Source organism: Ailuropoda melanoleuca, chromosome 4 (genome assembly GCF_002007445.2).
Source record: "Ailuropoda melanoleuca isolate Jingjing chromosome 4, ASM200744v2, whole genome shotgun sequence".
NCBI classification, from domain to species: domain Eukaryota; kingdom Metazoa; phylum Chordata; class Mammalia; order Carnivora; family Ursidae; genus Ailuropoda; species Ailuropoda melanoleuca.
This window is the reverse complement of record NC_048221.1, coordinates 43,448,475-43,476,456: the sequence shown is the minus strand read 5'-3', so window position 1 is coordinate 43,476,456 and position 27,982 is coordinate 43,448,475. Positions and strand designations below refer to the sequence as shown.

Genomic DNA, 27,982 nt, shown 5'->3' with positions numbered 1-27,982 from the left:
CCACTGAAATAACCTGGAACTGTACATTAATAAGGAATGTTGGCTTGCAGAGATAGTGCACAAATTCAAACGGTAGCAAGACTCACAGATACTAAGGTGTAGGAATGTCTTTCTTGTATTTAGGTGCTCATTTCAGAGCTGTGTTATACCTACCTTATTGTACAGTAAATGGGAACCACAAGTGGAAGAAATAGGATACTTATGTCAGCTACATTTTATTTATAAAATCTTGTTTATCTTTTCAAAAGGCAAAAGTTTGCATAAAGTGATAAGAACTTGGCCTCAAACACCTACAACCAAACTATTTTGGGATTTCTCAGGGGTTCTCTAGTCTATGTGTTGTTTAAGAGAATAAGAAAGCATGCAAATTCCAAATTACTTCACAAAGTAGAGATTCTTCGGATATTTCTGAAATCTACATTATCATCTGCAACTATCTCTCCAACTGTGCCTGCCATATGGATTTATGAATTCCTGTGGAGTGTTGTTATAACACAACTCCTTTCCAGGGGTTAATTTTGACAGTGAAGATTATGATAATGTGTTAACCTGCAACTATCTGATGTGAAAAAAAATTGGGTGTGTTACATGTGGAGATGTGAGAGCTTTCTTGGCTCGGTACAGAAGAGCTGTCAGTTGTTTTGTTAGCAGCCAGTATCTATGTATGAGATCATGAACATTCTCCCAATTAGCTGCCAAATTAAAGATGTGACATATCTTCTAGGTCATTATGTAGACAGAATTGGTCTCCCTGTAAAACACTTACTGCTCCATTTGGAATTTTTTATTTATTCTACATGTTTCGAATGACAAAATCATTAGTGAATATACTTACGGTAAATCAACATGATTCATTAAAAAAAAGTTTTTCATCCATATTGTCGTTCTTGATGAATATATAGCCACTTAATTAACTCATTTTCTTTTAAATCAGTATTCGAATACTACACAGCATCAGAAGCTATAACCCTATCTTTAGACGAAATGCTACAATTTATTCTTTTGGATGTGAACTTCACTTGGTCAAATATATAGTTTTATCTGGTCTTTGATTTGGCCTACTTAAGTTATTGTCTTCCTAAATGTCTGAAAACTAACTGAATGAGTTACAAAATACATATAGTAGGAAAACAGCTGACTTCATATTTGTTCTTTAATACTCACAGGATCAAGATCCCTGCAGCACTGAACATTTTGGAGCCTTCAATTTCTGATTTCCCAACCAGAGCCTATTTCCAAATTTCCAAGACTCAGGCAGCATTTCCTCATTCTATGTACTGCACCATTATCCTGCTTAATTCAATGTAACATCATGATGCACTGACCTGACAAAACACCAATTCCTTGCTGAAAATGTATCCAAAGAGCTGCTTGTTTCTTTCTCAACTGAAAAGATGAGATTCACAGGGCTTATATCCAGTGGGCATTAAAACAAGAATGGTTCCCATACATCCTGCAGTGATTGTCCACTGGATTATTTATGAAATGCCCAGCCGGGTTCATGTTGTTGAAAGATCAGTGTTGATCATTTGTTCTGTTCTGGCTGGTATATCCCTGGTAGTACTCTACTGGATATGTAATGTGCTTTTCATATCTCCAGACTCTTCACATCCCAACTAGCACCTGTGTTCCAACACAATACCATCCTTCACTGCTTTCTGGGACAGTACGACTCCAAAAGAGAAAGCTCAACATGAAATTTAGCTTTGTTGAATGATCACAGTTTGCAGATCATTCAGCTTTATGGATCAAATCTCAGTTCCCAAATGCCATTTCCTTTTGGTGCTAATGCATCTGGCCCTGACTTTGACTGATCAATGGTCCTCTGGTTCTAAGGATCAAAACTGGAGATAATCTCTTTGATTTTTTTTTTTTTGATGTTTAAAAAGAAAAGAGAAACATTTCCAACCTGAATTTAAATCTATCCACATATACTTTTATATAGTGCCTATCATTAAGTTAAATACAGAGTAACTGTCAGGAGAGACATTGGGTAATTAGGGCCATCATTAATTAACTAAAATGCTTTGGTTTCTGCCAAATAATGAACATGGAAACATTTATACAGAAGCAAAGAAGGAAAAGAAGAGATATAAAAAGAATTTCTTGAAATTTATTTCTGAAATAACTTTTTAAAAAAACTAAATGATTCTCTTCAGGCTACTGAGCACAAAAAAATTTAATTAATTGCTATTTATTCGGTAGTTGAGTTTATTTCTAAGTGCTATGGATTTGGCATAGCTGCAAAACAGCTTCAACATTTCTCTAACTAGAACTAAAAGGAGAATTAGGTAGAAATTCTATGGCTATCATTCCTGGGGAAATCTTCTTAGAACCCAGACCAGCAATTCTCTATACAGTTTAATTTAAGAAATTGGTGGCTCAGCTGCAGAAGGTTTAGAATTATTCTATTACTAGGGAATGTCTGCTACTTATGTACTCATTTTTTTTCTATTCATAAGTATATAGTTATTGACATCAAAGTACAAAAAATATGGTCATAAAACATTCAAATTGTTGTAAAGAGCTGATAGGAAAATCAGAGGCAAAAAGTATGTCAGTAACATCATATAATAAGCTTAACTAATTGTGGAGATGATTGACATCAGAAATATTGACCCTCAATCTTGTGGTCATATCCAGTGGGGAGCAGCAAGTCATTCTTCACAGCATGTAAGGCCTAATTCCCCCCTTTTGCTTCCTTTGCTGATTCTTTCTTAGAATTAAATGATCTCATGGCTGTGAGAAATGGAGCCTGTGTTTGGTATAATAAAGACAAATAATCCTAGTGGCTGGTCCTCCCAAACATGAAACACTCCACCATGCCATTTGTGTGGGATGGTTTATAACAAGTAGTCCCTGATCGATGTAGCACTTTTTTTCTGCTCAACAAGTGAAAAAAGGGAGGCTTAATGGATGAAGAAAAGCATCACCTTCCAAACTGTTTCACATTATTCTATGCTGACTAAATGACTAATGTCTAAAATCTCCTCTGGTTGACAAAATGAGAAGGAAAAAAAAAAAAAAGGAGGACTTGGACCATTACATTTCAGATGAAGGAGTTCAGGTTCACAGATTTCAAAGGAATATGGTAGAGTCAAACAGCACAAACAAGACTGCCTTAAGAATGTTTAATGCTTTGGGCATCTGGGTGGTCAGTTGGTTCAGCGTCCAACTCTTGGTTTCAGCTCAGGTCATGATCTCAGGGTCTTGAGTTCAAGCCCCACATTGGGCTCTGTGCTCAGCATAGAGTCTGCTTGAGGCTCTCTCTCCCTCTCCTTCTGCCCCTCTCCACTGCCCTCTCTTGCTCTCTCTCAAATAAAATAATAAATCTTAAAAAAATAAAAGAATGTTCAATGCCAAAAACAGAAAACACCCCAAAACAAAAAAAAATACCTAGTAGTCTGTGGTACTGATTAACCTATTACTAAAGGTTACCCTTTCCTCACTGAATTGCAATAGATATCTATTTAAGTAAATATATGAAGTTTCTTAGGTTAGACATAAAACTCAGAATGCACGTTCCATAAAAATATTAAAAAATGTGGTTTATCCAAGTTTAACCCCTAATATATATGCTTCATTTTACTGAAATGTAGTTGACCTACAATGTTTTATTGGTTTCAGGTGTACAACATAGTGATTTGACATCTCTATACATTACGCAATGCTCCCCATGATAATCTTAGTTACTGTCACCACGCAAAGTTATTACATTATTGCCTGTATTCCCTATGCTATACTTTTCATTCCTATGACTTATTCTTTTTAGAACTGGAAGTTTGTACTTTTTTTTTTTTTTTAAAAGAGGGAGTGGGTAGGGACAGAGGGAGAGAGAAAGATTTTTAAGCATGTACCATACCCAGCATGCAGCCCAAGCTGGGCTTGATATCACAACCCTGAGATCATGACCTGAACCAAAATCAAGAGTCAGAAACTTAACCAACTGAGCCTTCCAGGCGCCCCAGTGCAAAAGCTTTTTAGTTTGTTGTAGTCCCAATAGTTTATTTTTTATTTTGTTTCCTTTGCTTGAGGAGACATATTCAGAAAAATGTTGCTAAGGCCAACGTCAAAGAGATTACTGTCTATGCTTTCTTCTAGAAGTTTTATGGTTTTACATCATACATTTAAGTCTTTAATCCATTGAGTTTATTTTTGTGTGGGGTTTAAGAAAGTGGTCCGGTTTCATTCTTTTGCATATAGCTGTTCAGTTTTCCAACATTTATTGAAGAGACTGTCCTTTCCCCCATCGTGTATTCTTGCCTCCTTAACCGTAGATTAATTGACTATGGAAGTGTGGGTTTATTTCTGTGCTCTCAATACTGATCCATTGATCTATGTGTCTGTTTTTGTGCCAGTACCATATTGTTTTGATTACTACAGCTTTGTAGTTTATCTTGAAATTGGGGATTCTGATACCTCCAGCTTTATTCTTCTTTCTCAAGATTGTTTTGGCTATTCAGGGTCTTTCGTGGTTCCATATAAATTTTAGGATTATTTATTCTAGCTCTGTGAAAAATGCTACTTGTATTTTGATAGGGAATGCACTGAATCTGCAGATTGCTTTGTAGAGTATGGATATTTTAACAATATTAATTCTTCCAATCTATGAGAATATCTTGCCATTTTTTTGTGTTGTCTTCAATCTCTTTAATCATTAATAGTTTTCAGAGTACAGGTCTTTTACTTCCTTGGTTAAATTTATTCCTACATATTTTAGGACACTTTTAACTGTGCAGGTCGCTGCCACATTTATTGTATTTTTTTATTCTAACTACTTATTTGAGAGGTTTACAGAATAAATATAATTTCATTTGGGTAGCATAATACTGTATGAGGATTTGAGAGTTATTCTGGAAACAAAGAATGGGAGCCTAAAATGTGGATGAGAGAAAAAACTGGAATTGGAGGGACTGCTTCTTAAGGAAAGTGGCCAGTTGTCCAAATCACATGGTAATGAAACTAGAATCCATCCATTCTGATGTCAATTTTCCAGGGAATGTGATATGATGGATGGGGCCCAATAAGTAAACTTCTTAAATGTCAGCAATACTTGAAATCCAAAGGACAGCGTGTTATGGTTCCAGGTTTGGATCTGGGTGGATCTTTGGGTGAGACATGAGGGCAAGAGCTAAACTTAATGTCTGTACTACAGTAAAATGAATTGGTATTTGGATCAAATAAAGATGCACTTGAAAAGTCTGAAGGTACACAGAACTAGTAAGGATGGGAGCCAGTATGGGATAAGGAAAAAGGCATGGAGTGAGGTTAGGCAGAACTGTCAGCTTAACAAAACGTGGGTGTCTTGAAGATTATTCTGGGCACAGAGGAGAAACATTTTAGCATAGCAACATCAGACCAGGTCCAAGACCTGTCAGCATGGTTTGAACTCATTAAGAAACTGGGTGAGCCCGATCCTGAAGGTGACATCTGGATGCTAGAAACAGTATGTGTGGGATGACGGAAACCAAATAGGGCTCAGAGAAGTTACATAAGTGGCCCAAGACCACATAGTAAGTTAATAGGAGATCTGGGTCTGGAATGTGGGTGTCCTAGTTTCATGCTTTTTCCTCTGTCCCACAGTAAATACAAAATGACCCAGCTGAAATAACTACACTGTGGGAAGGCATGCTTCTGTTAGGGTTATTATATTTGTGGATATGTCCAGATCAAATCAAATTTCCTGGCCCCTGGAGATGTTTGCATACAGAGAGGTTCTGGTGAGACAAGATCTACTTGATTTTGTAATGCAGAGACACACATTTTCCACTCTGGCTGCATATTAGAATCATGTATAGTGTTTTAAAAAAAATAAATGATGCCAGAGGACCCCTCTCAAGAAAGGCACACTTAATTGATCTGGGATGGGGCCCAAAGAACTCCTGGCATAGAGAATCCAGTACCTGTTTCTACTGTTGTCTCCTGGGCTGGAAAAAAAAATGGTCATGTTCTAGGCAAAGATAACTCTTGATCCTGCCATTGATTAGTGTGTGACCCCACATAATCTCTTTGCTTCGATTTCCTTATCTGTGAAATACATGTCCTTACTTCTTATAGGATTATTGTGAGGATCAGAGATAATATAATGGAAACTAAAAAATAATAAACACCATAAAGAACTCTACAGATGCTGTGTTATAAGGTCCCTGCATCTCATCCCATGTGAACAGAACCCAACTTTAATGGGAATGTGTTCTGTGTAAAAGCATCTAATGATGACAATTATAGCTGGTTTCTATAAAACCCACAACAATGAAAATCATCTTAGAATCAGAATCACGTGGTTTCTTTTTAATACTCTAGGAAGCCATACTTTCACTAATAATAATGTAGTAAAAGCTGGCCAGATATAAAATGCTATTTTAGAAGATAAATAGTTGAGAAAAAGCCAGTCTTTTTTTTGGTGTTCATCTCCTTATCAACAACCACAAAAATACATGAAGCAAAGGTAAAGCCTGAGGTGATTATATTTTATTTCAAATTCTTTTAAATGCAAATTTTTAAAAAAGATTTTATTTATTTATTCGACAGAGATAGAGACAGGCAGCGAGAGAGGGAACACAAGCAGGGGGAGTGGGAGAGGAAGAAGCAGGCTCATAGCAGAGGAGCCTGATGTGGGGCTCGATCCCATAACGCCGGGATCACGCCCTGAGCTGAAGGCAGACGCTTAACCGCTGTGCCACCCAGGTGCCCCGAAATGCAAATTTGACACAAAAGTGCTCAACCCTTCTGCTTGAGGGATGTGGAAATCAAAGACCTCTATCTCAGCAGTGTGAATCTCGGTTGGGTTTGTACAAGGTGATAAAAGTGGGTGGATCTTAAATCTGGTGCTGCCTTAGGGTCTCTAAAACAATAGATTTGTGGAATCAGAACATCCTTGGGAAGTAGTTGGACACCTATGGCTTTAACATGTTTCCCTGGTTATGCCTCAGCTTCCTGCCCATCACTGGCCAGAAATGAGGTGTGTGTGAGAGAATCACAGATGTAGCTCAGGGCTTCTCAAACTGTAATGTGTGTATGAATCACTTGGAGATCTTAATAAAATGTGAATTCTTATTCAGTAGGCTCTGGGTGGAGCCTGAAACTGTCTTTTTAAGAAGCTGCCAAGTGAGGCAGATGCTGCCGGTCCATGGGCCACATTTTGAGTATCAAGGATATTGGTGATATATAAAAGGAAAGTGAGAACAAAAACCTCCCTTGAGCAGTTCATGAGGAACTCACTGGTGAATAATACAATTTTAGCACAGTGGTAGGAAGAATCTCAAAGTACCTTGGTTCTACTGCTATTTAACGAGAGCTTGGTTAAGCATTATGAATTCCTGGAGCCAAATGACCTTGGAGTTGATGGAAAACAAGGAGAAAATTCTGGATCTCAATAAACTTTATTTCTAATATGAAGGGACACCATGCACAACCAGAGCGCATCACAGTGGTTTCTGTTGTTGGGTGTTTGTGTTAAGATTTAATAGTAAAATCTATGCAATGACTGAATTCGTATCTATTAACCAAGAGATGACAAAGATGCTACATGTAGTGACTGGTTAACTACTGGAAATACCTGCTGACTGAAATGCTTTTCAAAATGGATTAATTGTTGCTCATTTCTGTGTTACCCTAAGAGGGTCTGACACTGCACAGCTTTTGAAAGATGACATGCAGCATCCTTTACAATGGATTTCACACCATTACTCAGTAACCCACTGATACAATAAAAGGCTGACTCATTTTCTGCCCTCTGCACGATCTGTTACAATTGAAACTGGGATACCATATGCTGGATCTAAAATGCTCAGTATGTCCAGTGGCTCGTGGTGATTCTGTTGGCTTTCAGGTGATACACAGCCTGGAGAAGCAATGAGAGAATCACTGTGGCATAGTTTGCACTGAAAGGTTTTGAGTAATTGGGGAGATTTCATCAGATAATCATTGACTCCATTGCCCAAAACTGATGGCTGTCTGAGATGCTCTCTTACACCCTTCAAGATCCTCTCTGTTTTCTTGCACATTTCCTTGCCTTGCCTCCTTTGCCCACACTGTTACTGAGCACGCAATTTCTAATAAAGCCCATAATGAGAATATTTATTTCCTTGTCTTTCACCATCAACACTGTCAGGAATGTCAGCACAGCTCAAGAAACCGGATTTCAGAGCTGCTGACTGCTGCCAGCAGAGACAAGCACATTTCAGGGGATGTCTATGAAAAAAATTTTAATATATTTCTCTGTGGGAAGGGGAAAGTCTTCAGGTGTCTCACAGTGTAGCAGCACAGCAACACTTCAGGTGCCTTGCCTTTCCCAAAGATACCATTATACCAGGGAGTAGTGGGGTACTTTGTTTCTTAATATGCCTACAAGATTAATTTTTAGAGTTGCTGCCATGTTATGAAAGTTTAATGTTGTGAGGTAGACTGCAAAGAAATTAGCAAAACCGTCAATTCTTATTTTGATCAGATTTCATCATAGAAAGAGAAAAGTTAGTCTGAATGAGCTTACTTTAACCTAAATATACGTCCAGTTAATGGCTTTCTTCATATGAATGACAGAACTTCAATAATGCAAACATACAAGATAAATATGCTTAGTCTTTATTGAGTTACTACCAGGTAATGATACAACTAAAAGGGATCTGAGAGATTTCCTTTCATCTCCTCATTTTATAGGTAAGAAGAGTATGGCATTGAAAATTTGAAAATATTTGCTCAATATCAAATGATTTGAAACAGAGTCAGGACTGGAACTCATGTCCTGGACTCCAAATTTAATGCTTCTGATACAAACTTGAAGGGAAAAGGGGAGCCTTAAGGAGTAAACCCATCTCTCAGAACACAAACTACCAAAATCTAATCTGGATTCCTTACCAGTCTTCAAAAACCAGAACCTCAAATAATTCCATGTCTTCAGTCTAGACTCAGAGGGGGACCTGCCTCTTTCATCTGCTTTTATATTTGTCATGTCAGAAGTACAAGTCTTTTAGCTATTTTGCTAATTGTTATTTCCTGCTGGAAAGGTTAGCTGGGGCATTAGATGAGAAAGGAAAAGTTACAACTTTAGAATATAGGACAAAAATAAAAGGGTGTTTTCAAATTCTCAGTTTAAAATATGTATTTTTCTATTCATCATGTGATAAGCCAAACAGAAAATTAAGAACAAGGATAGCAGATAGCAAATTCAACTTTAGCCAGAATTCCCAAGAATAGAGTTTATCAATCTTGTTACCTCAAGTTTTAAAGGAATCCTAATAAATATCATTATCTATTAAACCTCCACACTACTGAGACCTTTATGGGAAGTCAGATTTGCCTGTCAGTCACCGTTAGTTTTTTTGGCAGATGTTGTCAGTTGCCTATATAGCATGTCTCTATAGTGTCCCTTATTATAAAATTATGATTTTTTTCTGGGCTATCAAATTGATTTGTATAAAATACTTGATTTTTCAGTCTCTTTTGCCACTGGGGGTGATCAGTGACATGTAGTTAAAAGTCCTGGGGCAAAGCTAACCTTTCATAATACAAAGGCAAACTGAGATGGAGACTTTTGGCTTTTGTCCTTGACTATTTCTATTTCTTCCTATCTGGACTGCACACTTGGTACCCTAGCCATATCACATGTTAAATCTTCAGAAAAGGATGCAAGAAATGGCTTCTGTCCTGGAAGACATCTTCAAGAAGTGCTATCAGCTTTAGACTACATACCTCTGGAAATGTGTGTGAGAACAACACAAACTCCAGTCTGTTGAAACCTGTGTTAGGTGGGTTTTTAGTTATTTGCAGTCAAATGAATTCCTTATTTATTTTTTATTTATTTAATGGGTATTAAGGAGGGCACTTGTGATGAACACTAGGTATTGTATGTAAGTGACGAATCACTAAATTTTACACCTGAAACTTAGTTACACTGTATATTAATTAACTGGAATTTAAATAAAAACTTAGAAAAATAAACACAAATAATTCAAATGGATTCCTAACTGATCTAGTTATTATGAGACTTTTACAAAGTGATCCTGGATTCTGTGGTCAGAGGACTTGGGTTCTGGATCTGATCCTTTCCCAGACCAAACACAAGATGAAATAAAGTAATGTCAGCTTTGAAACTGATCAAGTTGGAGAAAGTACTGGTAGTTTTACCTACAATGCCTTACCAAGCAACAGGAATCTGATCTCAGTGGACTCAAGTATCTTTTCCCCTTGTGTAAGGTAGATAGCAGTGGGGTAGAACATTTGCAGAATTTGATATTTTCCTATCCTAATTATGGGAGGCATTGACAACGATTCTTTCCTGACACCGAGGGACTTTGGGAATCTCTGCAAATGACACTTTTCCTTTAGCTAGTGCCAAGGGGGGTGAAAAATCAGCAAGAAAAATAGCAGCTAGTGAAGTGTGGACGTTTCAGTGCATTTAGAGTTTACCTCCTGAATGAGCTGGTGGGCCACACAGTAGTACCATCCCCTGACCTTGACGGACAGACACAGTGCTTCTTGTTCTTGTTTTAAAGTTTTCAAGATCTGTTAAGGGAAATAAAGGGAAAAGGGTTTAAATTAAAAAGGCTTAAGATACTACCGGGGAGTATAAGTGTTTCAAAAGAGGATAGTCTTCTGCTGAAAAACAGCCTTTGTATCCTCCAAACCAAGAGAATTCAGTGTAGCCTCTTTTCACATGATATTGACTTGTCATCCTTGATTCGTATCTATACTGTAATGGAGCTACTTGCCACATGTGTCTAGTTAGATTTAAAACATATAAAATTAAATAAAATGTACATTTCAGTTCCTGAGCCATACTAGCTATGTTTTATGTTCAACAGCCACGTGTAAGCTAGTGGTTAGCATATTGGACAGCAGAAAAATAGAAAATTTACATCACCAAAGACAGCCTTATTGGATAGTACATATCTAAAAGAAAAAACCAAGATTTATTGATGTTAAGTGACTTCACCAACATCTTTTTGTAATTAAATATCACTATCAGGATGGAAATTCATGTTATCTAATTCTCAATTCTATTCATTTCACAAACCATTCATTATATACAATTATATGTATCACTCCATAAGTACCTAGACTATGACTCTGTTTATGCACACAAACGCATTATATACAATGTATAAACAGACATATGCACATATACATAATTGTTTCAAAGTTCTTGTATATTTTTAAAAAATTTATAAGGTATTGTCCAAGGTTCCGTTTGGGAAAAAAAAAAGTTCCCCTCTGTCAAGGAGGTCAAGTCTGGTTAGAAAGATAAGACATTACAACCCAAAGATCACAGTTTGAGTCAGTGAATAAGCAGTTGCCCATTAAAATGAGTTAATGTAAAAAATATGTCTAATAAAATGACAGACATATCACTGTTTAAAAAAAAATGGTTTTTCTTCCATCCTCCCAAAAGTAAATCCTCTCAACAAGAAGTATTTTAAGTACCATTTCATTTTTTGTTGTCTAAAACATCTGATTTAATAACCTCTTATCAGATTTGAGGGTTATTCCAAGCCAAGTATGTTCTGCAGGGTTGCAAGGCCATCTAGATGTGCACACTGGAGTTCATGAACATTTATTGACTATTTCCTCCATGCTGGCCATTTTGGTAAGTATTTTATGACAAGTATCTGAAGTGATACTAACAACAATTATATGAGTTAATTACCATTAATGTCTCCATTTTATAGGCTAGAAAGGAGAGGCACCATGAGGTTTGTTAAAGGCTACATTAATGAGTGATGAAGCTAGGGGGAGAAAGCAGACAGCCTTCCTGCGGTTACAAAATGGGATATTTCTACAGTCATGCTTGACTTTAAGGAGAGGTCAGGATATTAAAAAAATTAGACACATACATATCTTCATTACCAACTTCTGGAATTACACAAATTTTAAGATCATACATTATTATTTTCACCAACTGAGTACTTATAAAAATTTCATTAAACATCATTTGTCAGCTCAGGATACAAACATTGTTTCATTTGTCAGCTCAGGATACAAACATTGTATCCTCTATAGTTTCCACCTTATAGGGATCCAAGAGTGTAGTGGGCATGACTGACAGGTAACATCTAATCGTGGGAACCCAAAGACTGTCAGAGTTGAGTCGTGAAACAGGGCACCTGGAGGACTTGTACATATTCAGCACAATATAAAAAAGAACTATAACTTGAATTACATTTCTGCTGCAATACAATTCTTCTAATCCAAGGAGCATCAGGTGAGACTAAGACATGATATTTTCTTTCAAGGAAATGGCTCTTCAAAAGAGATTCGATGAGAGATTTAAAAAAAACTTAATTGTGGAAAATGGTTTAATATTATAAACCATTATCCCTAAATGTGACAGTGAATCACTCTGAATTGTCACTTCTGCATATAGGTTCTCAGAATACATCATCTAAGTTTTTGCAAAAACATCCCATCCAATCTTCAGAGATGCATGAAAAATTAAGGGCTAATAGATAATAGAGATCAAGTCCTACCTAGGCAAAATGCACCATGGTTATGACTAGAGAAGGGGCATTAAGAGATGGGAAAGAAAATGAGAAACACATGCAATGATTTTTAACTGTCCTTATTGAGTTTAAAAAACTAGATTCCTGTTTCTTCCTTTTTGGTTTATGAATTCATGCAGTTCTATGAGGATTGGGCAGTCAGAATAAATCACATTAATCTGGTATTTGAGAAAATATTTAGACATATTTCTTAGTAGTTAGTCGAAATAAATTCCACATGGCAAACCCTATTTACACAGTGAATGAAAAGACTGCATTTAGACAGATTGGACTTTGAAATCAACTCTGCCATATATTAGGCATGTTGCTGACCTTGGGCAAGTCTTCATTTTCTCAGAAATAAATGTGAATAAATGTGCTTTGTTTTAAAGTAAGAGTCATGGGCAATAATTAAATAAGATAATACTTGAAAAGCACAAGGCCAAACACAAAGCCTGTCATGACACAAGTTTGGTGTTTGGTATATGTTTGTTCTGTCCACTGAAGAACACTGTAATACAGTGGCAAATCGTAACCCAATCACTCTATTTATGAGAGTGTTCCAAAGAGTAAAATGAATTTAGAGAGAATTCTAGAGAGCTATAGATCCTAAACAAAGGACACTATATTTATGCACATATTTAAGGAAAAATTGCATGTCCAAAACTGGTCTTTTTGGATATAACTATCCATCCAGAACACAATTACTAGCAGCATGGTAATTGTAGAAATCAAAGAACTATGTGTGTGAATGGTGTTTTTTGAAGCTTGTATACTCATGGCTCAGGCCCTTCTCAGCAAATTCCCACATATGTTATTTTTCTAAGAGTCATTTTATTTCTAAAGCCTTGGTAGTAGGTAATGATGGCTAGCAATAGACGTTACAAGATTGTTAGAATATATTATAGATAATGCTCTATTACCATGGCCACTGTTCTAATAGTAATAATAGCATCTTCCTGCAAAATTCACTGAGGTCATACCGTGTGTGAAGCACTTTTCATACAGATCTCATTTAATTCCATCATAGGTTAAATTCCCAACTAAAAGGTGATAGAAGTGAAGCTCAGAGACGTTTAGTATCATCTTCACCCGCCTAGGAAGTGGTCAGAAAAATACGAATTCCTGTCTCCCTCCAAAGCTACTGTTCTCAAACACCAGAAGCTATGGCTTCCCCAATGATTTAGTGAAGCCAGTGAAAAAAGAGCATTCAAACTAGTTACTCAACATCTTAGAGACCAAAAAAAAAAAAAAAAAAAAAATTTGAATGAATATTAAGCTCTTTAGTGAATGTGTAAGAAAATCCACATTTCAATGCACAAAGCAATGAGTAGGTACATTTGATTCCAAATCTTCTATTCCTTTGCTTTTCCTTGTGGGTGAGCACTCAATGTAGGATTTTAAACATTAGGTGAAAAGGATGAAATTGAACAAGGAGAAAACAATCAGAAGCAACTCTATTAAGGAGCATGATTGTTGCGTTGTCAGGAAGGTAGCTGAACAATGCAGTCAGTTACTAAAGAAATGGCTGAATAAATGTTGTATACGTATGACGAGGAATTGATATCCATGTATTGTGGCTTTTCAAAACAACTTGTTTTTCCAGCTCTGTATATGGTTCATTGACATGTGATTCCTAGACTTTTAAAAAATAAATGGCTATACTTTCTGGTGTTGATTTCAGTCATCAGAGTTTTATATAAATTTTTCCAGAAATCATATGCTAAGGGATGCACAATTTTGTGGCAGATGTGTTTTCATACCATATTTTTCTGTGGAAACAACTGTCCTTTATTCTGCTATGGAATGTAATATCGGCATTTCATTTTAAAATGAGATTAGAAAATATGCTACAGTATTTGGAATGTGTATTGAGTGCATGGAGGAAATGATTTAGCATTTAAACTCCTGGGGGAGTAAAAGTATACAAAGGTCTTAAAGCTGCAATATGTGATAAATAATAAGAAGCCTTAATATATGAGAATATTTAGAATTCAGACTGCAGAGTAAATCAGAGAATGAGAGGGAAAAGTCTCCACATATTTCCTGTCTGTAAAGTTATTAAATGTTTAGAGGAAAGGAAGAGATACCCTACAATAAATACCTGGATGTACTCTAAAGAAAATAAAATCAAGAAGGCCCAAGATATTTTTTTGAGAAATAAGAGTAAATAAGAAAGAGTAACTTATTTAGGCCATCATTAAGGGATTACCCATTGAACAAGGAAGAGCTAAAGCCATTCATAGGGTGGGACAAGCCAGAGTAAAAGAAGTTTAGTTTTAAAATAGCAAGAGGTTAATGAGATCACAACACACATCATGGTTTGTTAAGAATCTACAAAGAGGCAGGAGAAAAGGAAAGAGGAGGAATGAAACAGTAAACTATGCAAATAATGCACGTATTTTTAATACATGTATTATTCACTACAAGTAAAAAAAAAACCCAATTCACTTTTATTCTGATTTGGGTAGGCATGGATCCTATTAATTCTTATAGAGTGGCCTTAGAACAAGAAATTTCCATCACCAGTTTCCTTTGTTATTGCTCCCTCCAATTTTGAAAGTAGCAATCAATAAGGAAATCAATATCAGCTTGGAAAAATGGTCAAGCAATACATTTGTTATGAATACAATTTCCATAATGATGATTGCACCATTTATTTTTTTTAAAAGAGGTGTTTTTGGAGCATAACTTTAAAAACTGATTATCATGCAGCATGTTTAAAATTATGTCTTGACTCTCTGCCATTTGTTCCCTGAGTGTATGCATTTGTGGATGCACATTTGCATGGTTTCTTGAATTCTAGAGACCCCTACTGAAAACAAGTCTAAATTTATAAAACCTTAGGAATTGCAAAGCCACAACTTTTACATTCTTTCCACTCAGGAAGAAACAAGAAACAGTTAGTGAAACTGGCATGGTTGACTGGGTTTCCCAGTAAGAACGTATAGCAAGAGGAAGAACTGGATAATGGTTTAACATTGTAGTCAGAAGGACCCAAGTACAAATCTGGTACTTTTACTTTCTAGCTGTATGATGGTGGTAGGTGAGTTATTTAATCTCCTAGAACTTCAGTTTCTTCATCTCTAATATTAGGATAATAACCCCTATCTCAGAGAGCTCTTCAAAGATGAAGATCATGCATATGAAGCATTTACATACTGTCTGATCCAAAGTCAGTAGCCTATAAATGTTAGCATTATCATTATCATTTCTTGCCATCAAAGGAAACTGCACAGAAAGTGACTTACTGGGGGAAAGCCAAAATCCAAACTTCTACCAGGTAAGGTAACATTGGAGTGGTCAAGTCAATTGTACCATGGCAAAAAAAATGCAATAAGGCTTGAAACAGATCTTCTTTTGCTAATCTTAATTGTGTTTTTAAGTCTAGACAGGAGCTGAAGTAAGCAAGCTACCTTACCCTTTCCAGTGCATGGGCAGTATTCTTTATATGACTTACAATTAAGATACACTCACATATAATGGATTCAGAAAATTTTCCTTAAGAACTTTTTCTTATGATGATATGACCTGAGAAAGTTTGTTTTACTTTAATGTAAAAGTAGAAAATATTTTCATAAAACAATAAAAACTGATGGTTGTTTATCTTCTACAATGGATGCAAACATGATGTTTGAAACAGAGATAAATGATGAAACTTTATATTATTTACTGATTATATAAATTTACTCATTGAACTTAAAGTTTTGGAAGTTCACATTGTATACCAGATGGAAATCGAATGGATATAAATGGAAATTGAAATGTATGTATATATGATTACAAAATACTGATAGATACGCTTGTCAGTATCTTGCTTTTCCTTATGCCGTTAACTTTCCCGTTTGTTTATCCAATCTTCAGCAAATATTTTTTGAGTTCCTCTTTTATTCCAAGTATCGATGTCAGCTATCTTATTTCTCTAACAACTAAGTAAAACAAAAGAAAAACATATGTCTATGCTAAATACCTGATATTAAATATCCCAATTTGTTGGCAGTCTTAAGTAAGGGACCAAAATGTGATTCTAGGTGGCAGTCTGACATTGAAAAGTAAAGCAAATCTCTTTCCTGGAGATCTTTGTATAGATAAAAAGGGCTTTATTAATATTTCTAAGTTAATGTATACTCAATTTACAAATGACTCATTCATAGAACTGGCTAATGACCTTGTTCTTTCACAGTCCTAAGGCTGCTACTATGAACATCCCTAAGAAAATTCTTAGAGCATTTATTTCCAAGTACAAAGGAAGAGCCTGTGGGAGCTCTCCCAGGTGCTGATTATGGCCACACACTGTTCTTCCACCAAATGTCTGAATTTTTTTCTTACCCTCTTTAGTCATGCCAGATGAAAACTCTATAATTTAGGGATTACTTTGGAATTACAGAAATTACATTTTAAAACCATAAATGGCTGTAAATGCATTTACAATGAAGAGTGAATTAATCCAATCAGATTGCTTCCTCTTAGTAAGTAAATAAGAGCAGTAGGGATTCTTTGAATGGGAGTTTTGATTAACCAAAAAAAAAAAAAAAAAAAAAAAAAAAAAAAAAAAAAAAAAAATTTNCTATGAAGTAATGGGGGAGGGTAAAGTAGGGCTGAGAAAGCTCAAGAAGAAATTAATGACCTAAAAAATAGGATGAGGAAAGGTGTGTAGAGATTGTCAAAGACAACTTTGCCTGGGGTCAGCAATCTTGCATTTTGGAAAAGAAGAGGTTATGCTCCTCTTTCTCTTGCACCATATTACTACATCATTTTTTGTTTCCAGCAACAAAACCTAGACAAGAACTTAAAATGTGTATATGTGGACTGCTTGGGAAATTAATCACTTTTGTAAATACTAATTCATTAGCAAACAACAACGCCACCATCACAATGGAATGTCAATTTTAACTAGCTTCCATAAAGAACTCAATTTCTCACTTTCCACATGTTCATTAATTTGATCCTTGCAGCAACTCTATAAAGTATTATTACTAATCCCATTTTATACAAAGAAAAAGTTAACACTCAAGATCAAAGATATAGTATAAGGAAGAGAATGAATTATAATCCAGGTTTACCTAATCCAGAAGTGTATATACTTAGGCTCTTTCTACATAGAATTAAATTTTAAAAATCAAACCATACTTGTTGATTGTCTGGTTGACTGTTTGAAACTTTTGCTTTTTTACCCCTCTACTATTATTTTCTTGACTTTTCAAGAAAATAAAGGTTGTTTTGCTGCCCTTTGCTCTGCAGGTGAATGACTCTCTTGGTAGCTCTTTTTATTTCTCAAATTAGTTTTTTTCTCTTTCTTCATTTTTTGGGCGTATTCTATTTTATCTAGACCTTTGTGCTACTTAATAAGTCAAAGAACAACTCGATTTAAAATGTTTGAGTTTCTCCGTGTGTTCCATAAAAACCTGAATCTATCTAACTTACAAGGTTACTGTGATTAGTGTGATATGGCAACATAAATAATGTTGTTCTCCTTTGGAGACAGGTGCTCTAAAATGCAAGCTATTATTACCAGCATTTTTCTCTACAGGAGCTCATCTCTTTTCGCATATCATCCTGACTCAGGAGTGTTAAGGGTTAGGCAGCTGCATTCCCTATCTTTGGTTTCATGTTTACACAACACAAACAGAAACAAAGGTTTCAGAAAAGCATTTGGCCTAGTAAATTTTAGAATAAAATTTGAAATGTTCACTGTATTCTACAAAGGCACTTTCACATCTGGTCCCTGCCTATGTACCCAGTGCCATTTCCTGTTATTTTCCACCTTCCTTATTTAAACCATAATGAACACGTTTTGCTTTCTGTTCTTCAAACACTTTAAGGCTAATCCTTTTTTAAGACCTTTGAACTTGCTGTTCCCTTTGTTTGGAATGTACTTGACTCATCTTTTGGCTCATGTTCCCATCCCTCAGGACTCCTCTCAAATGTCACCTCCTCAGAGTAGCTTTTTCTGAGGGTTTATCTCAGGTAGACCACCACCTCGCTCTTTCACTTTCCATCACATCACTTCTTTATGATGTCTTACATAGCAATCATCACCAGCATCTGCAAATGATTTTGTTTGCTTATATGCTATTTGGTTTATTGTCTCCCCTTCCTCTTTCCCCCTACCCAAGATAAAGGCTCACTGGGACACAAATTTTTTCAGTCTTTATCAATATGTAGCACAGTGCTCCAAGCAGTGTTTGATACGTAGTAGGTACTTAATTAGTATTTGTTGAGCATTGCTCTCACTCCTGTTTCACACACTGAGTCAGCAAGACATTTTGGTCTACCATGAACTTTCTTATATTTGTCCACATGACACATTGTTTCCCAACACCTTGGCTACGAAAGACCTTTGGGTGCTGGATCTTGCCAGGGATGCTCTGGAAGGTAACTTTAAAAAAAGGCGTCTAATCAAAGGAGTCGAGTCACCTACCACACCTAAATGTGAAAGCTTAGAGATACACTGAGTAAGACTGAAATACAATCAGGGTATGAAATACATTTGCTGCTTGGTACAAGAAATACCCTCCCATCCGCTGACCCCCGAGGCTCAGGAAATGCCCGAGATGATGAAAACATCAAACAACATCGTGCAAATTGTGTGGGTCTGTTATTTGTGATCAGGGCTATCAGCTAGTCAGTGATATATCATATAATTATCTGTTTTTCATCTAGTGTGAGAATTCTGTAATTTGCTAGACTTATGATCATTATAGTTTTGACAGAAAGAAACATGATTCTTCATTTTGTACTTTTACTGCATAGCCTTTTCTTCTCCCTTCTGAAAATTAAAATTAGCAAGTTGTAATTCATTGTAACAGTCTTCTTAATAAACGGGCAACCCTAGAGGGCAAATCAAATATATTCAAGTAACACTAAAATAAATATCCTCTGAAGAAATGCTGAAAAGGCACGTATCAGGAGGCCATTGTAAAGTCAGTAATCTATAGGAAAAACCTTGGGAAGATATTACTAAATGGAGATATATGGGCCACAGATCATGATCAAACCCTAGAGACCACAAATCTACCAGCCACACAATTGGTCGCGAAACACTGTGCTTTAAAGTGAAAGAAATCTTTTCATTTCAGACTTTTTCTTTCCATTTCTTTTGTTTTGTTAACCTTTCAGGGATACAAGCCTGAGCAATGAATTCACCTTCAACTTTGCCTAGCACTGAGTGGAAGTTGGTATATCTCTAAGGAAGAGGGGCAGTTTCTCACTTCCTGTTCAGAAATGAAACCAGGTAGGTGTTCATATATTTAAATGTTCTCTTATTTCTCCAAGAAAGCAGGAATATTTCCCAAAGGAGCTTGGGAAGAAATCACACTGATTGTTAACTTTGAAGGGAGAGGCATACTTTATCAGTTTTTCCTGACACTCTCTGCTCTGCAATAAAGTTTGCTTTAAAAGCAAATCGAAGAGTCCTCACTACATACTTAGTTTAGGATTTTTAACACAATAAAACAGGGAATGGTGACTCATAAAGAAAAATGCCAGTCTTCATATATTCACTGCTCCTGAGAAATTGGACATGCTTTGCCATATAGTTACTCTGGGGAAATCAAAGCTATTGGAAGTAACAGGTTTGTTTAATCACTGGCTCAAAGAGTGTACTTCTCTGCCCTTTTCCTTTCTGTTTTTGAGTATAAAACATATCTTGGGATACTGGATGCTGAATTAGCTGTATCTAGTATACTACTTAAAAAAAGTTAAGGGCATAAAAAAAAAGTTCTGTATATAAATGAAATTCCCAGATGAAGAACAGCTGTTATTTATGTTGAATTTAAGTTGCTTTGGCAACTTCAACCATATATTTTTATCTCATTACAGTTTTGAAAATAAAACCATCATCAAATATACATGTAAGCTATGTGTTTATTCATCATCTATTTAGACTTTGCTATGGATGCTGTTTCACTGTTCTTATTTTCACAGAGAGAAATCAGAGATAAGGCTGCAGTGTGGTAAGCACGTCGATTTTTGGAAATGCCATCACTCAGGCCTCTTGCTTTTAAATGCACCGTTAAGGGAGATGAAAACTAATACAGATTCAATCCATACCTATAATATGCTTATGATAAGCACTTATATGTCAGCTACTATTATGGGCACAAGGGATTATTATTGAACAACAAAACAAAAAAAAATTCTCCTCTCAAAGAGGCTAAAGTGGACAAAATGACCATAAGCCAATAAATAAATCACACTTAGTGTCTGGTCATAAGGGCTATTGGAACATAAGTTAGGAAAACACAGGAAAAAATAGGATAAGGAATCTTGGTATGAACTTTTAAAAGAGGAAGATCATGTAAAAGTGGAATCTTTTTACTTCCCTTCCTACTTCCAAATGTGGAGGAATAAATCACTCTCCTTCTGCCAACAAAGCTCTTGGCCCCCACAGAGAATGCAAGAAGGGTGCAAAGTAGTGCAGAGCGACACAGCAGTCTTGATTTAGTTTTGTACTTTCTTATTTATAACTGAAGTTGAAGTCACCTTAATTCAGGTAACATCTGAGAAGCCTAATAAATATTTTTATTTTGTATCTTAAAGTTTGATGCAGTTCCCAGCAAAGACAAACATAAAACTTGAAATGACTCTAAATAACTGAAGAAATGGCAGAAACAAATGAGCATACATACTAAATATATCCTGATTTCCTAAAGGAAGACAATCACCAAACCAGTACTATGATAATTTATGTGCTGCTGTAGACAATGTTACTATTTTCTGTCTCAGAAATCCTACAGAGCCAGAGAATTTCAGAGCTGGAAGATCTTAAGGCCTTAGTATGTTTGGGTTGCTCTAAGAAATACACACAGACTGGGAGCCTCAAACAACAAACACTGATTTCTCACAGTTCTGGGGACTGAGAAGTCCAAGATTAAGGTGCTGGCAGAGCCGGTGTCTGTTGAAGTTCTGCTTCCTGATTCGCAAATGGCTGTCTCCTCACTGTATCCTTCCATGGTGGAGAATGGAAAGAGAGGAAGCTCTCTCTGTCTCTTCTTATACAGGTACTAATCTCATTCATGGGGGCTCCACCCTCATGACCTAAACACCTCGCAAAGCCTCCGCCTCTTAATGCTATCACATTAGGGGGTTAGGATTTCAACATACAAATTTTGGAGAGACACAAACATTTAGTCCATAACACCATCCTTTATTCAATCTGAGCTCCTTCCCTCATCCTTCTTTTTCCCCATAAATGTATTTATGGTGTCATATGTGATAGATGGTGTGGAGAACAGGAAGGTAAATCAAACATGGACCCTGACCTCAGGAAGTTTACAATCTACATTAGACAGGCACATAAGTAACTCCATTGCAAGGTGTAAAGGAGGTAATCAATGCTGCGGAGCAGTAGAGAGAAAGTGCTATGGGAGATGAAAGGAAGTACTTTTTGTTGGGGGTACAGCATCCACTCAACATTCCATTTGCACAGATGATGAATCAAAGTGTGTGGGAACCAAGACAGTTGGATCTTGGATTTAATTTATGTCAGCACCCATGACTTGGTTCCTCTCCTTCCCCACTGCAGGTCTGTTCATTCTCCCCACTTTCTAAAATGCAGGTCAATGCACACAGGCAGTGCAAGGCACCGCCTCATTCTACTGCAAGGTGACACTGGGTTCTTATGAGAGCTTTAGCATCAAGCACGTTCAGTTGCTCAAACCCAGACTGTGTCAGCCATTGAAATTCCTGGTACTCTTGTTTCCAAAATACATGACACAGGCTCATCTCCAGCTACCACCTCATCTTGACTGTCAGCACTGGCCTGTCATCTTTCTGTCTTTGCAGTGTTACTCTTGAGGTCATTTTCCATTCCTATGTCTCTGCCTCATAACTTATCTGCTGGAGTTTCCAGAAGAATCCAACATGACCCCTGTTGCTCTTCTGAACCAAGAAATTCTATACATCAAGTCTCACTGTGACACTCAAATTCCACAGACTTCTTTAAACACTGTACATGAAGCCACCATTATCAGGATGCTACAGAACAGGGCAAAGGATAGAGACATTTGTAGATGTCCCTGAAATGTGTGTGTACTTGGGTAAATAAGTTAATGAAGGTATTTTGGATCTTTGCTGAGGCATCCTGGGACCCAAGGGAGGAGGGCAGTGCTCACATCCTTCTTCCTAAGTTGGAATTTTGGTACTAATTCAGAGGTGGTTCTGGGTTGCATTAGTAATAACAGCACATAGAGCTAAGATTTATTCAGTGCTTACTATGTGCCAGGCACTGATCTAACTGTTTTTCAGGTATTAAGTCATTTAATCCTCTTAACAATATCAAGAAGTGGGTACCAAAATAGTCTCTTTCATATACGAGGAAACCAAGACCCAGAAAAGTGAAACAATTTGCTTAATTTCACGTTGGTAGTAAATAATGCCCAAATTTTAACCCAGGTTGTCTAGTTCCAGATAACCTGGTGTATTTCGTTATTTTATATTTGTTATTGTGTGACATATTAAGCACATAAAGGTAAACGTATAATGATTTTGTAGAGTCTACAGAATAATACAATGCACACCTGTGAATTTAACAGCCAGATTTACAGATAGAGCGCTGCCAGTAATGTTAAAGCCGCTGTGCATTCCTCCAGGATTACACTCTTCACACTAATTATTTTGCTGATCATCCTGTGTCTTTTCTTACGGTTTTATCAGATATATATATATATTCCTCAATAATGTATTTAGTCTTGAAAGTGATATGTACTTTATGAAAATGGAATTGTAGTATGAATTCCTCTGAGACTTGCCATTTTTGCTTAACATTATTTCTTTGAGAGTCGACTTTGATGAGTTTGGCTGTGGTTCATTTATTTTCATTGTAGTTTAATACTTCTTTGTAGGAATTTACCTGTTTACACATCCTTCCCACTGTCCACAAACAGTTTTTTTTTTCCTATTTATTTGCTATTACAAGCTAATCTGCTATGAAAGTATGTTTTCTGGTCACATTTTCAGAAGTTTCTCTGGCCTAAAATATATGTAACTAAGGGTATAAAATAAAGTTCAGATTTACTAGTTCAGAAGAGAGTTACACAATCTATTTTCCAAAGCGGTTGGGACAATTTTCGATCCTGTCAGCCTAAATGAGAATTCCTGCTGTTCCTCACCAACACTTAGTATTTTAATTTTTGCAAATACGGTGCATGAAATGGTAATTTATTACTTCTAAATTGCATTTCTTTGGTTACTAATAAAGTTGTTTTTTTTCCCATATGCTTATGAGCCACTTGCACATCCTTATTCTTAAAATTTTAGTTCATGTAATTTACCTGGTCATCTATTGGATTTTTGTCTGTTTCTTACAGACTCACTGGATTTCTTTGGGCGTCTTTCTTGGTCAGTTATATTTTTATAGATATCTTCTCTGCATATATGACTTTTCTCCCCATTCTCTTCCTGACATTTTTTGATGAATGGAAGTCCTGTGTATACACCCATCTTTTCTTTATGGCTAACATTCTTAGTTTCTTATTTAAAAAACTCTTTCTTATCCCTAAGCCATAAAAGTATTCTCCTATATTTTTTCTAAAAGTATGTTTTTAATTACTAAAGTATTAAAGTTCTGTTACTCTCATTTGAGTCTAATTCTTGCCCCTGCCACAGCACCACACCATTGGGCATCTGTAATCAATTCTCATCATTGGTGGTAGTCATGTTGTGTGTTATAGTTATGTTCTGTAAAACTGCTGCAAACACCGAATTAGCAAATACTGAACAACTGTTCCTAGGGGAAATACATGGTTAGGTTTCTCCACCTCTCGAGTCACAACATTTTTATCAACCGATAAATACATAACCTTGTTCTATGTGTGCTTCTGTTTAAATACACTTTACTGTATAACGTTGATTCATCAACACTAACTTATACCCAACAGCACTCTAACTCATGCCTGAATGAAGCTTATCCAACACACATACTTTTTTCCATAAGGCACATCACAGGCTTCTAGCACTTAGGAACACTAGACTTCACTCCAGGATTACATTTTGGGCCATTTTAAACAATGAAATTACCAAAAAAGAACACAAAAATGCAAAAAAACAAAAACAAAAACAAAAACATGGCAATAAGGAGATTGCCAAGAGGACATTTGTTTACATATGAGAGCTGAAACAAGAAGATAGAACATCACCTTGTTCAACTTCATCAGAGAAAGTATACAGAAAGACTAAAATATTTTGCTGTTCTGCACATGTTCGTGGAATACCATAAAGTTGCTGAAAATACTGATTTGGGGGTTATCGATACATTTCAGAGATCCTCAATCTACACCCAGCATCTAGCTCCAGCCTGGGCACTGTGCTGGCATTCAGTAAAATATTATGATGATGATGATGATGATGATGATGATGATGATGGTGATGAAGAAGCAGAAGCAGAAGAAAACGACAGTAATAATAGTAATAGTTTAGTAATAACAACAACAACAAAACTGTTACACATAGTAGTAACAATAGTAGCAACTAGACCAATGATATGTTTCCTTATATTTTTATAGTACTTTGAAAAACTGCTCTATTTCTGTTGAGTTTTTATGAATTCTGGGACCATCTTAATTATCAAAGGCACATGCCTTTGATACTCAAATGAATGTAGTTCTTCAACATGGACTCCTTGAGGTATGCATTTTTTCCCATTTTTTTATTGTGGTAAAACACATGACATAAAATTTCCCATCTTACATATTCTTTTTTTTTTTTAAAGATTTTATTTATTTATTTGACAGAGACAGCCAGCGAGAGAGGGAACACATGCAGGGGGAGTGGGAGAGGAAGAAGCAGGCTCCTAGCAGAGGAGCCTGATGTGGGGCTCGATCCCATAACGCCGGGATCACGCCCTGAGCCGAAGGCAGATGCTTAACCGCTGTGCCACCCAGGCGCCCCCCATCTTACATATTCTTAAGTGTACAGTTCAGTGGTATTTAATAAATTATTAATGTTGTGCTAACATCACTACCATTCATTTCCATAACTCTTTTCATCTGGTAAAACTGAAATTCTACACCTGTTAAACAATAATCTTCCATTCCCCACTTCTCCTGCCCATAGCCTCTGGCAACCACCATTCTACTTTCTGTCTCTATGAATTTGTATAGTCCTTATTTCTAAAAATTAAAAGAGAAATTACTCATAATAATACATCTGATTATAAAAACATCTCTGTGAAGTAGACAGTGATGTCATTAAGTACTGACTGCAGAGTATAGAAGGCAACGTTTGAAATTCAGAAAAGTTAAGAGATTTGTTCAAAGTTGAACCTTTAATAAGTAAATGATATGGTTGTTTCCATATCTTGACTATTGTGAATAATGCTCCAATAAACATAGGAGTGCACATATCAATTTTAGGTTCTATTTTCATTCTCTAAGTGTCTGTCAACAGATGAATGAATAAAGATATGATACATATCTGTATGTGTACATATACACAATGGAATATTACTCAGTCATGAGAAAGAAGGAAATTCTGCCATGTATGACAACATGGATGAAACTTGAAGCATTATGCTAAATGAAATAAGTAAGAGAAAGACAAATACTATTTGATATCACACATATTTGGAACCTAGAAAGGCCAAACTCATAGAAACAGATGAGGATGGTGGTTACCAGGGGCTGGAAGGCCGGGGAAATAGGGAGATGCTGGTTAAAGGGTATAAACTTCCAGTTTTAAGACAAGCAAATCCTGGGGATCTGATAAACAGCATGGTGATTACAGTTAGCAATAATGTATCATATTGTTGAAAGCTGCTAAGAGAGTAGATCTTAAACGTTCTCATTGCAAAAAAAGAAATGTTAATCGTGATGGGATTGAGGTGTTAGCTAAAGCTATGGTAGTCATCATTTTGCTATATATAAGGGTATCAAATCAATACACTGACACCTTAAACTTACACAGTGTTATGCCAATTATATCTCAATAAAGCTGAAAATAAATAAGTACATGATCTGAGCCTAGAATCCCAAACACTTTTGGTGGAGACTGCAAACTCCTTGAGGGCAAGAATGCCATCTCACACTTCTTAGGTTCCCCAAACCTATCTCACTGTTCTGATGAGTGGACATGCCATGAAATGTTTTCTTAACCATGATGATGATGAAAGCAATGTTATTTTGATTGAAGAGCAGAACCATAGCATTTAAAAATAGAGACACACTTTTTTTTTTTAATGCTTTCTCTTTCTTCTCTGAAGAAGGCCTTTATTATTTTACCAAAATTCATGAAAGGGAGCAAAAATTACCTTTTGAAATTGACATGCTGTGCCTAGAGTGATATATGAGGCTACGAAAATTCAACAACCCAGTTCAGCCATATTATTTTAATATTGCTCTTCCTGATTAGTGTTAATTGGAATATTTTAATTGATGCAATGTTTTACTGCCTTCACAGCTTGAATGATTTGAAGTGCAGAGAACAATTTTTCAATAATAAAAGCTAACAGAAACTACCCTGATCTTACTAAATTCTGTATGAATATACTGTGACAAACGGACATCACGAATTCATTGTAGTAGAAAATGAGATAGATATCATACTCGTTTATTCAATTCTTTTAACATATGTTTATGAAGTGCCTAATATTGGTCAGACCCTGTTTTAGGGGCTTGTTACACAACAATAAATGAATCAGACAAATATCCCTGCCATTGCAGAACTTAACATCCGGCCAGGTGAGGTAGGAAAATAAAAAACATGATAAATTTTAATTACAAAGTATGCGAGAAGGGAGTGAAGCTGTGGGAGATGCAAAAATAAAGCATGGTAAGAGAGACTGGGGGAGCTGGACGGACAACTTCAATTTTAGATGATGGGTTCAGGTAAGTCTGAGGAGTTTGGTGATATTAGAGCACAGACTTGATGGAGGTAAAAGATTCGACCAGGTGAGTGCTTAGGGGAAACCATTCTATGAGGGACACCAGGAGCCCATTTTAACTGGAGTGGAACGAATGAGGAAGAGAGCAGTTAAGAGATGGATTCAAGGAGGTCTTGGGCCGGGCAAATGAGTGACCAACTGTTTAGGGCCTTGCGGACCCCTTCAAAGTCCTTGGCTCCTATTCTGAGTGTAAGTGGAGACATTACAGGTTTTTGAGCAGAAGAGTGACATAGTTTGATTTAAGGTTTTGTGGTTATTCAACTCAGTTCTGTTCAACCGGAATGACTGCCCATTACATGCCTGGTGGAATGCTAAGAAAGAAAAGATGCAAAGATAAATTAAGACAAGCCACTGCTTTAAAGAGTTCCGCATCTTGTAGGGAGATGTGGACAATTACCTGATTCAAAACAGACAATGGCAAGAGCTTGAGCACATGTGTAAACAAAGTGCTTATGGGAATACAAAGGAGAAAGCAAAATAGTTTTCCTGCAGGAAAAAAATATAATAGTATATAACATGCAGTCGTGGTGTCAAAAAAATAAGATTTCAAGAGGAGAAAAAAGGGAGGAAAGAATGCCAGGATCAGAGTGTAAAAATGAATAAAGGAAACTTCATTCCAAATGGAGTC

At 36.3% G+C, this 27,982-nt stretch overlaps 1 protein-coding gene across 6 annotated transcripts in view; it reads right to left on the bottom strand.

Annotated features, from left to right (window-relative positions):
- The window catches only part of CNTN4 (contactin 4), a 901,169-nt gene that overhangs the window by 212,248 nt on the left and 660,939 nt on the right, over nt 1-27,982 (bottom strand). For all 6 annotated transcript variants that reach the window (XM_034658663.1, XM_034658662.1, XM_034658661.1 and 3 more), the window contains one exon: nt 10,408-10,503. In XM_034658663.1, the coding sequence (XP_034514554.1) occupies nt 10,408-10,503 (96 nt within the window). The remainder of the gene's footprint in view (nt 1-10,407; nt 10,504-27,982) is intronic.